This window comes from Nesoenas mayeri, assembly GCF_963082525.1.
Source record: "Nesoenas mayeri genome assembly, chromosome: 22".
NCBI lineage: Eukaryota > Metazoa > Chordata > Aves > Columbiformes > Columbidae > Nesoenas > Nesoenas mayeri.
The window spans coordinates 6,804,318-6,817,041 of record NC_137572.1 but is presented as its reverse complement, the minus strand read 5'-3'; the positions used below and the strand labels follow the sequence as shown (position 1 = coordinate 6,817,041).

The following is a 12,724-nucleotide window of genomic DNA, read 5'->3' as shown; positions in this document are numbered from 1 at the left end:
AAAGCTTTCTATTTAAAAAGACAGCAGGACAGAGGCGTCCCCACCACCGTGCCCCGCTCCCCTGGCCGGCGCTCACCTATGACCGTGAGGGTCCCCGTGACCTCTGCGGAGCCGAAGGTGTTGGTGACCTCGCAGATGTAGGTCCCGCTGTCCTCCACGCGCAGGTCGCTGATGGTCAGGCCCGTGATGCGCTTGCTCCAGCGGCTGTCGGCGGGGAGCGGGCGCCCGTCCTTGATCCAGCGCACGGCCGGGTTGGGGTATCCCGAGGCGATGCAGGGCAGCTCCACCGGCCGGCCCGTCCGCACCTCCCGCGACTGGAAGCTGTCTAGCATGGTGGGGATGGACTCCGCCGGGTCTGCGTTGGGAGAGGAAACAGGGTCGCCTGGTGAAGAGGACACGGCCAGGCTTCTCCCCACGGGGACACCGGCACCACCGTGCCCCCTCGGCATCAGCACCTCTGCCTCCCCCGTGAGATGTGACTGCCAGTCAGGAACAGGGGACAACAGCCACGTCCTCCGCTGGGCATGGGGACAATGGCTTGTCCCACCCGGGACAGCCAGCACGGCCCCTGGTGGCCGGAGCAGCAGGTTTGTGGGAGCTGGGAGGGACAACACACCTCACTAACTGATGGGATGCACAAACTCAGCACCACAGAAATTACTCAAGGTGACACCTAATTGGTGCAAAATACACAAATTCTGTGGCACATTTCAAAATTTACAAGCAAAGGGGCCCATCAGGCAGCTGGGAAAGGAGAAAATTAATCACCAAGTCTCAGGCGTGAAATTAAATTCCAGGAGAAAGAAATCTCTTTCATTACTCCCAAGCAGAAGTAAAATGCTGTGACGTGTAAATAATGACAGCGGCCAGGAGGGGACCGGGCCAGATCAAATGCACGTGGAGAGGGGACGATACACCCGGCGGGTGGGACACGGGGCCCTCGGGTCTCTAAGAGGCTGGGGCAAGGTCGGGCAAGCCCCAGCCTGGCTGCCCCTGGCCCCTTCCCTGCCCTCTGCGGGGTTCATACGAGCAGCTAACGTGGGCGCCACAGCCTGCGAGGACACAAAAAGCATATGGCAGGGAGCTGAGCGGGGGGAGCGGCGCCATGGCTGCAAGTCAAGCGAACTCCCTCCCGAGCAGAGTAATTTGGGCAGCGAGCGGAGCCGGCAGCGCCCCGAGACAGCCGGCACTCCGGACTGCACTGCCTGCGCCGCAGTATCGCTTGCATCTTCGTCACATCGCGTCAGGCTGCTCACATCGCCGGCTGTCACATCGCATCGCCTCGCAGCCCGTCGCCCTCTCGCTCAGGGTGCCGCGCCGCGCTGCCGCTCGTCGGGGACGCCACTGGGGGTCTGTGCGCTCCGGGGCGCACGCGAGGCAGCACGAACCCCCTGCGCAACCCAACGGGACCTCCTGCCCCCCAAACCGGGGTGTCCCCTCGCCATGGGGATGGGAGGAAGAGATGCCATTGCTTCCTCCTGCATCCCGGGAAAACGGGCATGGCCGAGGGTGGGCAGGGCAGGCGGGACACCCCCACAGACACGGGCTCCCCCTTGCCAGCATCGCCAGCAGCTGCGTTGCTCACCTGAGACCGAGAGCCGGGCTCCGTTGCTCTGCCGCGTCTCCCCGCTGTACTTGTGCTTGGTGATACACCTGTAGGTGGACAAGGCATCTTCCTTCTGCACGTCCGATATGTACAAACCTCCGTAAGAAGTAATAAAAAACCTATTTTCTGGAGACAAAAGCGGGGAGAAGGGTGAGCAAGCCAGCCCTGAACCAGCACCTCATCTCCCAGGCTCTCAGCACCCTGGTCAGGCAGAGCCCCTCATCCTGGGCAGGCAAAGTGGGGCTCTGGCTTCACCCCGCGGTTGACGTTTCAACCAGGATGGCGACATAGAGCCAAAGTGGTTAAGAAGCAGCACTCGCCGGAGCAGCCTCGTGTGTGCAACAGCAGCATGTGGCTGTGCAAGAGCAGCACGTGGCTGCAGGCACAGTGTGCCCCGGCGGCACCATCCTGCGGCAAACACAGCCCCGGGCACACAGAGGGGCTTGGGGTGTCCTCGTGTGCACCTCAGCACCCCAGGACCCAGATTTGGGGGGTTCAGACAACCTGCGAGCGGCATGATGCTCCACCTGCACGATGCTGTGCCGCACCGCCCCGTCGCCGCGTGCTGCATAGCAACGCGGCAATTAAAAGTGAATCCGTCCTGCTGAGTTAATAATTAGCTTAACTTACTTAGAAGCATATGAAAACAAATAAGGGCTTGAGCTGCTAGTAGAGCCCCGGGAGGAGGATGGCGGGGAGCAGGCAGGAGCACTGCAGCCCCCTGGCCGATGGGATTTGGAGCCCGGCACATGCCAACAAACATGGGGAAAAAAGTGTTTGACCCTCGCAAAGCCAGCCTGACCGACAGAATTCATCAAGAATTAACAGTAATTAACATGAATAGGAAGCGTGTGCTGTGGCACAACACGGTGGCTGCATGGAGCGCAGGGTAAGCAGAGGCACTGGAGACAAGCTCCCCTGCCCACCTGAAAACCCCCTTTACGCTGCCCCACTGCGAGCAGCGACCGCAGCCTTTGAGCCCCATTCCTGTGGGGCCCTGGGGCTTGTTCCAGCACCAGCCAGCACGGAGCCTCTGCTGGGACAGGGTGGTCCATCTGCTCGGCTGCCAGCCAAGGCACCCCCTGCCAAACACTGCAAATGCAGAGAAGCAGAAGGTAATTAGCAGAGCTGAACGCTCCGAGTTGAAACCTTTAAGCCCAGCCTTTAAATCAGCAACGGCTGCAAATGGCTCCTTCAAGTCCCGCGCCACGGTTGGCAAACCGGGACCTAGCTGCTGAGGAGAATCAGCTGTTCTTCCTTACGGCGCCTTTTAGAAGCACTGGGATGTTCTCGGTTTAGGGGGAAGAAAGTGCCAAGGTGGAAGCCATAGGAGCAGGAGGAACACAGGCGGGATCGGGTAAGGAAAGGCACGGGCTCCCCGAGCAGCCTGGCTGCCCGCACCGGGGCTGGGGCTGCAACAGCAGGCTGTTCCCGGAGCACGTCCCGGAGCATGTCCCGGAGCACGTCCTGGAGCACGTCCCAGCACCAGCCCCGCGCTCCCCTGGCAGTGCCCCGCTCCAGCTGCAGCTTAGATGTGACTCTAATTGCTTGATACGAGAGAATTATGCACCCTGCACAGCACAGAAATAGCCACCTTAGTAACACGTAAAGCTGGCTGCTTCACGGAGGGGCCGCGTCTCCATCCCAGCTTGGAGGGCTTGGGGGCTCCCCAGCCAAAACCTCTGGCACGGTTTTGCCTCCACGCTACCCCACGGCAACACCAGCGCAGCAGCACACGCTGCACCGGTACGCAACTGGGAGCAGATGCGCAGCGGCAAGAGAGGCTCGCCAAGCACCAGTGGTCGGAGGCACCGCGGGACCCGCACGAACCCCCTTCAGAGGGGAGGGGAGCAGTCCCGCCAGCGCCACTGGAATGACATGCAAATCAAACATTAATTTTTCATCTCACATCAAACCAGTAAGCGGAGAACATCGGCTTGCACTGGAGTTTGAGGTGGGGGGAGCCGCTTTCCACGGCAACGGGGGGGCTGTATTTTCCAAAGTGCTCGGCAGCCCCAAGCGGCCCCCGCTCCGCGCACGGCCGCGCGGTTCAGCGCCGCAAACAAAGCCGCGCAGGGCTGTGCAGCGGGGGAGCATCTGCCCCCTTGCAGGCCACAGCTTTAAAGATGCCATTACGCTAAACGTGAGGTCTATAACCTGACAACACAGCTGCCATATTTTTTTTTCAAAAAGGGACAAGTAACTCCGCCGAGGAGCATTACACTGGTTCAAGGGAGAGATGCAGGGCAATAATTGATGTAAACGGCTCCGACAGAGACCTCACCGAAGTGACTTATTGCTGAGTTTGCTAGCGAGATTAACGTTGAAGGTCGCCGAATAAAATCAGATCTTTCCGCCTGCCAGGAGGTGGAAAAGCTTTACGGGAAGCAGAGGATTAAGTACATCCGCGGCCAGACCGGAGGGATGTGCCTCTAATAACTCTTGCAGCCAGACCTGAGGCGCTGCCTCGGGAAATGCCTCAGCAAAGCCCCCGCGCCCACCCAACGGGAGAGGAGGGGAGAGGAGGGGGCGGCCAGAGCTGCCAGCCCCCAGAACCGCGCCAGGCGAGGGGGGTCCTGCACGGCAAACTGCAGGAGGGGCTCTCGATACCTGCGCACACACACACAGACATGTTTGCTATGACCAAAGTCCCCTCCTGCATCCCGCTGCCTGTGGTGGTCATGAAGCTCCAGCATCGGTCCCAAGGGCCTTCCAATTTCAAGAGAAAAATTACAGTCGATACAGGTTACCAGCTACTCTCTATCCAATATAGATTTATAAAAACAATGGGGTCAGGGCTTCGGGAGAGAGCACATTTTATAGTTCATAAGACTAATGAGATAACTTTCCCTTGGTACTCTGGGGCCACTATTTCCTTACGCAGTCTATTTTAACTGCTGGAGAATCAATAGGTGCCAGCGTTTATGAATTAGCTGTACTCGGAGCATAAGCATCCCAAGGCATTCCGGACAAATCCAATAACTGTTTGGTGCTATTTCTGGCCACGTTTAAAGTGACAAACGCCTCCCCAGGGTGAAGACACGGAGGGGGAAGCCCCAAAGAACTAAGCTTGTGCTTTTCCGCCGCTGCCGTAGCGGCGCTTTGCTGCTGCGGCGGCTGTGCCAGGATGCGGCTGCCCGGCATGGGGCTGGCCCGGGGAACAGGAGCCTCCCGGGGTGGGTCGGGAAAGCCAGCCAGCAGGGAAACCAATGCCCACCCCACGGCACGGCATGGCACCGCTCGCCCCATCGCTCTGCCAGCTGCAGCACGGGTTGCAGGCGCCATCCTCCCCAAAACACAGCGGCCAGGCGGGGTAGGGGACATGGGACAGGTGGGGTCTGGCAGGCGGCAGCCGTGCACCAGAGCCGCCTTTCATCTCGGCAGGCTGAGCCCAGCGCCGTGCCACGGCCAACGCTGAAAGCACCGAGAGCCTGGACTGGGCACGGAGATAAAAGCTCCATCCGCCCTGGAGATGTGAAAGAGGAACCGCGGCTCGAGCCCAATGCAAATTTCCTGAGAGCCGCGTGATATCTGTCAGATTCCTGTACATGTTTGCCCACAGCGGGGGTCCCCGGGGAGGCGCGTGGCAGCCACCGCTCCTTTTGAAGGCAGCACGTCGCTGCCACGCACCCACCTTGAAGCTTTGTGGGCATCTGTAACACACCCGACGCCTGCTCAGCACCCTGTCCAGCTCTGCACCGAGGGGCTCCCTCCCTCCTCCTCCTCCTCCTGGCTCCAGGAGCAGCAGCATCCACCCAGAGAGCACCGTGCCACTGCAGGCACCGCAGGCTGCGCCGGGAGCATCCTGCAGACCCAGAGATGCGGACCCCAAGGCAGCACCCAGCCCCATCCCGGCACTGGTGCGGGCACAGAAACAGGCACAGGAACAGGCATGGGTACAGGAACATGAACAGGCATGGGAACAGGCGCAGGCACGGGCATGGGCACAAGAACAGGCACAGGCACGGGCATGCATGCTGGCACGTCTGCTGCCAGCGGAGCCGGGGACAGGGACACAGCCACGGAGGGGGGAATTCGGGGAGTCGTGACGGGCTTTCCGCCTCCCCTCCTTAATCTCCTTTATAAGCACGGCTCCATCTCCTCCCGTTACAGGATTAACACCCGTCTCTCATTCTCCTCTTGCAACAAGATTTTATTTCTAATTACGCTGTAATAAAACCAGGCGCGCTCCCAGGGCTTCTTCCAAATGACTTGTCGACACTCGGGGAGATTGGATCCTACGCGGGCCCAGTGCCGCTGCCTGACAGTCATTAGGCATGCATGAGGGAGAGGTTTTAAGAATGGAATTGCATTTAAATGGCTTTTCCGAGAGGGAGAGATGAAACAAAAAAAAAAAAGAGAGAGAGAAGCAGAAAGGAACGGTTTAAAACGAGGATGTCATTGTCACCCCTTGTCACATTGCTGCCCGCAGCCGCAGCGCCAGGTCCCCGGTGCCGGGCAGGGACAGATCTCTGGCCCCGCGGAGGAGCCGGGGACGGGACCCGCTCTCCGCTCGCTCAGCCCGCGCACGCAGAGCTGCCGGGCAGCGGCGCATTCTCTGCCGCCGAACTGGCTCTAAAGGCTTCACAGAACTACCTGCAGAAGCCCAGCGCCTGGTGACAAGCCAACAAACACCAAAGGAAACGTGGTGGGGGTTTTCTGAGCATCAGGCTTGGCTCTGAGCACCGAATTTATGTCCCGGAGAGAGCAAGTGGCATCACGGTGCACAAACACCCTCTGCAAAGAACGGCAGAGAGGGCTCAGGGCTGGGGCATCGCGCCGAGGGATGTGCCGCAGCAGTGACCAGCTTCACGGGCACAAACAGCCTCCGGAGCAAGGGGCTTTCCTGCAGGCCTCAGGAAGACGCACACCAAAACGAACAGGGCATCGGTAAGATCAGACATCGGCACTGGCGACGCCGGCGTGCACGCTGAGCCGAGCACCGGGAGCACCGCGGCCAGAACCAGCGCGGCCAGACCTGGCGGCTCTCGCCAGCTGCTCAGGTGCAAACCCCGCTGCAAAGAATTAATCACCAGCTGCATGACAAACAGCTTCCGACGAAGCAGGGGAAGGTAATTGTTCACGGACACGTGAATCGCAGGGAGCGAAAAGTCGGTGAATAAATTAGCGCCGTCACACAGAATGGGCCAGGTGGGACGCGCCTTGTGGAAGCTCCGGCACTGTGCCCCGGCTCTCCCCGGCCTCCCCAGATCCTACAGTGCAGCTCACAGCCCCTCTGCTGCTTCGCTCCCGGTGCAATGTCTGCACTGTCTGCATTTCTCTCTCTCCGGGCACGAAAGCCACGTTAGAATTTTGCACACGGGAAGCTTTTTGGAAGGGAAAGTAAAAGGTTGCGTTTTAGAGGTATGAACGCAATCCAGGTAGGAGCTCAAGGAAATCACAAGCATGAACTCCATTTCACCTGCACCAACGGAAGACGCTGCTCTTCCTGCCGTGGTTTGTATCCGCACCGCGCTCCGAGCGGCGGCTCCCAGCGTTCTTGCCTCACCCGCAGTTTGCTGCTACCTGGACACAGTTTCCAAGGTAAAGACTCACAAGTCGGCAAACTTGGGAGAACAGACATTGAGAAAGATCTGTTCCTATTAACTCCCTCAGAGGCAAAGTGTCCTGCCGGGCTGGCAGCAGATGTCACATCAAGAGTCGTTACTGACCGAAGGGCCAGTCTTGCAACTCACTTCCATAGGAGTCAATCCAGAGCCACGCTGCCCACAGAACTGACCCACAGGGGCACAGCCGAGAGCAGAGTTTGTCTTCCCAGGTTTTGATCCACCTCGGAGCCACCGAGCTCTTTGTGGGCTCGAATAAGAGCGCGACTCGCACCACGAAAGCGCCGAGGGTTTGGGGACGGTTCCGTGTGTTGGCGCACACCATGGTGACAGCGACTTCTACCAAAACACACCGAGGAGCAGAGTTCCCGGGGGGCAGCTCTGTGGCCGACCCAGCGCTCGCCCCCTCCCCAGCACCAGCCACGCTGGCACCACCGAAGGAGGAGGAGGAATTAATCTCCCGAGGTGGTCCGGAGCCGTCTAATACCAGAAAATTACAGAACAGGATGAAGAGCATTACAAAATGAATAGGAGGGGACTAGAGATTTCCATGGCTAATCCTGTTAACGAGACAATTTCTTATCAAACTCATTATGTGGCAGAAAGCGGAGGGGAGGGAGGGCTGGGGAGGGGGGAAGGCGATGCCGGGCCAAAGGCATCCCCGGGCACACGGGACGCACGGCCCCGCGTCTCCATCGCGCGCATCACCTTAGTGACGATTGTATTTCTATTTCCAAGGAGAGCTAAACATTACTGGAGTGACATTTATCACCAAATAGTGCCGTCTGCTTCAGATGTATTACCAGTCCTCTCCCAGCGCGGAGCGGCAGCGGGTCGAGATTACGGCAGGCATAAAATACATAAAATCCATCGAGATAACATTCATTTCAAAAAAATGATTTTACTAGTGTAATTTTTTTTAACCTCCTATCAGGACGAGCCTCGTTTGCCAGGAGGAAGCAGAACGCAAGGCTTCGGTGGCAGGATGAACGCACGTCTGCCTTTGCAGCGCATTGGGGTGGGCTGGGGTTGGGGGGCTCCGGCCGCTGCTTCCCACCCGGCGCCCCCTCCGTGCCGCGATCCCGCCCGTTCAGCTCCGTGACAGCAGAGCAGAGCGACGCGTCCCGAAACGTGCCGGCGCGTTCCCCACCGGCCCCCGAGAACCGCGGGGGCTTCGCTGCCGCTTTGTGCGCAACGCTTAATTTTTTTTAAATTTGCTATTTAAAAACGCGCGGAACTAGTCAGATTTCATGCTAATGAGACGAGAATCTGGATCGAGGACTGTGCAAAAATTTGCATCTCAAAGAGGAAAACAGGAAGTCACCGAGAAAGGAAAATCCAGCGCCGAGGTAGCGCGTGCGGCCATAATTAGGCTAATGCTGCCTCTGTTTTGTCAGCTCATCTCTATCAGCCCCAGGGTAACGGGGGACAGGAGGCTCCTTCCCCACCCTCGCCGCGGCACCGCCATGGTTTCGCAGCCCCAGCACGAGGGATGAGGATGAGGAGGGAGGATGCGCAGCTGGGGAGGCTCGTCCAGCGCCGCCAGCGCCGCGGGCGCCCGTGCCACCCCAAGGAAGGGAACATTGCAGCACCCGGGGGTGACGGCAGCCGTGACCTTCCCCGAACACCCCCAAGGTGCCCCCACCCAGCCTCGCCAGCGAACACACGGCTCTGCTGGCCACAAACACGGCACCACCGGCCACGAACACAGCACCGCCGGCCACAAACACGGCACCGCTGGCCACAAACACGGCACCGGCCCCCGCGGCCGCACGGACAAGCAACCCTTGTCCCCCCTTTCGCAAGCAGCTAATTTGCAGCCTATCATCAAATTTTCCCTGATTTTTTTAATTGGGTTTTGTTGCTGCTGTAGACATCGCTGTACAAACAGTTTTGAATAGCTCTAACCAAGATATTTGCTCATAAAAATCCATCACGAATGCCGAGAATGACAGAAATGGAAAACGCCTAATGAAAACAAAGGGGAAAACAACAGGTACTTCAGTCCTTTGCCATCCATCAAGAACCTCGGGTTATTAAAAATACGGGAGGGGAAAAAAACCCCTCACATCTGCAATCAAATCTCGAGAAATCTTGAAAAGACAAACACCCGCATAGGAGGAAATTCGTTGCCCCCACTTCAGTCTGCAGGAGTTTCGCCGTAATTATAATAAGAGTAAGGCTGCTGCATAACACGAGAATTATTTTCCCCACTTACATTGTCAAATGATCATTTTGCCCTGCAGTGAAATCTCAATAATTATAACGCTGAACCATGAAAGAACAAAGAAATAGCAAAAGCCGTGTTTTCTTGCCGGGAGGAGGGGGAGGGAGCGGAACCGCATCGCAGGACTGGAAGCGCGTCCTTTCTCTAATTGTCTTTCTCAGGGCCGTGTGTCTCACCCGAGCGCTCGCAAACCCTCGACTGCCCTTCTCCGAGGTTCGAGCAGCCGGGGGAGCCCCCGAGACCCCTGGGCTGGGAGGGCCGTGCGGACGGAGCGGGCGCCGCCAATGTGGAGGAGGCTCCCCACCAAAAAAAGGGCTGCTTAGGAGGAGGAGGACGGCGCCCATCAGCCTCCGAGCCCTTGCGCCCATTGCAGCGCCCATTGCAGCACCCAGCGCCCCTCAGCGGGGAAAGCAAGGGGGAAGCACAGAGAAAGGGACAGAAAGATCATGGGGGGGCTAAAGGAGGAGAACAAGAAAAACAAGACGACAGAACGCTTGCTCCACAGCCCTCGGCTAAATTACAAACCGGTTTACTGAGGTGGAAAGCTGCAGTGAGCTGAGGGGGAATATGTGGGAACCATCTGCAGATTTAAAAATAATCTATTTTACGATCACCCTCGAACATATTCTTCTGCAGAAACCAAATAGGATTTGTTGTTGTTGTTTTGTGCAAACTGTTAGGGAAAAATTACTAGAAACATGCAGGGGGTTTTGCCTTCTTGAGTACTGAGAGGCTAAATATGCCCTTCCTTATGTTTAGAATAGTAACAGTCATCTTAAAATTAACTCGGGCTGCATCAGAGCTTGAAAACAGTTGCAATTCAGAGCCTGCAGAAAGCAGGACAAACCTGCACTGGGGTATCTCACGCTTCGAGCTGACAGATGTCTTCCTACATACAGTAAATATAGGTCGTCTTTTCCTACCCAGAGAACTGTAGATCTTAATTAACCAGGCCACTAGCAGCATATGTAATGATTTTTTGCAGCTTGCTGAGCAAACCTTCCCGCGCCGAGCGGGGGGAAGCGGGGACGCGCGCGGGAGGGACCGTCTACCCCCGACCCCGCTCCCGTGCCCCGGTAGAGCCCAAAGCTCGGCTTTACCCGCGCCAGCCAGAGGAGGTTATTAAGCTTTGCCGACTAAACCGCGCTTCCTCCTTGTAAACCACTTCTGGATTAAATCATCTGCAGGCTCAGGGAGTCAGAGACAAATGAGCTAATGGAATTCATGCTGCACGATGATGCTGCCGTGCTGAGCGCTCGGCGGAGGGGCAGCGGGCTGGGACGGGCGAGGGCGGCAGCACCCATCGCTCCCGGTGATGGGAACTCCTCTTCTAGAGTATTTCTACTGTCAGAAATACACTCGGCAGCGCAAGAATAGCATGAACAGACCTGTTTGCAAAGGCCAAAATGTTGACGCTCCAGAAAAGAGAGTGAGAAGCTCCTGAGACCCTTTGGGGAAAGTCCAGAGGCCAGAAAGCTCCCCCTGCCACATGGAAAACTGCAAGAGAGCTACAAACTGCTGCCCTGCACCAGGCTTAAACAGATCTTGCAAAAGCCAAGCCCTTCTTTTGATCTGGTGAGAAAAACTGAAAGCCTCGCTAAAGGAAATCGGGAGTGAAGTGGGACGATCCCGCGCTGCCACTCACCGCCACGGCCCCACGTGTGCGCGCAGACACGCGTGGCGCACCCACCGCACCCCTCCCTGCCTCGCACCACCGCGAGAAAATCAGTGCACGCCACTGGAACAAAGAGCAGAACTTCCTCCCCGCTCGTTAGCGCTGGAAAAGCAACAGAAAAAAATCCCCAGGACACAACCTCCTCCTCAGCTCTGAAGTCTGAACGGCTGGAGAGGGTGGCTGCGTTTATTCTTTGCATTTCACCTCGCTCAAAGAGTTGGTCTGTGTGTTTTTATGAAGAAGGCACTGATGCGAGCCCATGCCAATAAAGGCACCCCCAAGATCACCCCCATTTTAGTGCTGAAAAGGCTCAGAGAGCAACTGGGGAGCTGTGTGCGTTCACAGGGGGAAACAACCCTCGCGTTGCATTAGCGTTGCTCCTCCCAACAGAGACGCGGCACAAATACACTAAAAAGCAGCATCTTTGGCACGCACGGGGGCTGTGGCGACGGCAGCACGGCTGGGAGCAGGGGCAGCCCCCTCCTGCACCACACACGATCCCCCACATCTTATCAATAATTATTGAGACAAGGCAAACGTATGTTGACCTAGTTAGAGGTCCAAGAACAAAACCAGCACGGCGGCTTCGTTTAACAGCCCGGCAGTCCTGACAGGGACAGGCCTGTTTGGGTGCTGGGGAGCCTCAGCATTGACACCTGCACCCCGCGAGCACCAGCAGCACCCAAACTCCGTGGGTCTGAGACGGCAGCGTGAGAAACGTGCCTGCACCAGCCCGCTCTTGCTGCAGAGCCCGGGAGAGAAGCCTGGAGCCAGGGGAGCCTGGAACAACGCCGGCACCTGCTCACCCAGCAGAACTGTTGTACGGGTTCGGCATCTGGAGCAGGAATCGTGCTGCGCCCAGCGGAGCAGGCTGGCTCGGAACAGAGGTGCTGGTGCTGCAAATCAGCACAGCACGAGTGAGCTGCATCCCAGCTGCAGCCCCACCAAAGCATCCTCCTTCGCTGCGAACCAGGATGAGAGCGTGCTACCCAGACTGCCTCTCGCTGTCATTATCGTCAGCATATTTAGCCGCTCTTGCAAGGCAGTGGCTTTCACAAAGAAAGTGGAGCGCTGGAGGGCTGCGCGCTCCCTCGCCCTGCAAGTGGGGACCCTCTTCTCCAAGCAGAAAGGCCACTGGCTGCTCCCAAACCACCTCAGAGTGTCAGAAACGCCACCCTGGGCTGGAGCGATGGCCTGTGCCCAGAGCTCAGCGCCAGCAGCTGCAGGGCAGGCACACGAGCCCGAGCAGCTCTGCAGTCCCGATCCCTCCCGCCTGCCCAGCATCCCCCGTCGCATCAGGGGTGCGAGCAGGGACAGCCCTGCCTGGTCTTTTCAGTAGCTGCTTATGGATCCGCTGCCCAGGGATGGATCTAATCCACCCCTCCTGCCCTGGCGATGGGACCTGTGTTTGCAAAGCGATCCCCTCCTGGCACTGGGGAGCCGTGTGGGATTTGGTGAGTAACCATATACGCTTCCAAGATGGCAGGGAAATGGTCCAAATAGTTCCAAGCAGGATCACAAAAATGGTTCGGGGCTGGAAGAATTAGTCAGATGTTGCGGGACGCAGCACAATCCCCGTGCTCGTCTACGAGCGGTGCCTCGGTCACTGCAGACATGGGGAAGAGAGATCCCATGTCCCCCCAGCAGCA

General features: G+C 58.0%; 1 protein-coding gene across 1 annotated transcript in view; it reads right to left on the bottom strand.

Annotated features, from left to right (window-relative positions):
• Window positions 1–12,724, bottom strand: part of DSCAML1 (DS cell adhesion molecule like 1) — a gene marked incomplete at both ends in the record, with an annotated part of 88,492 nt that overhangs the window by 23,171 nt on the left and 52,597 nt on the right. The window contains 2 exons of the mRNA XM_080358050.1: window positions 77–355; window positions 1,586–1,732. Of these exons, the coding sequence (XP_080214176.1) occupies window positions 77–355; window positions 1,586–1,732 (426 nt within the window). The remainder of the gene's footprint in view (window positions 1–76; window positions 356–1,585; window positions 1,733–12,724) is intronic.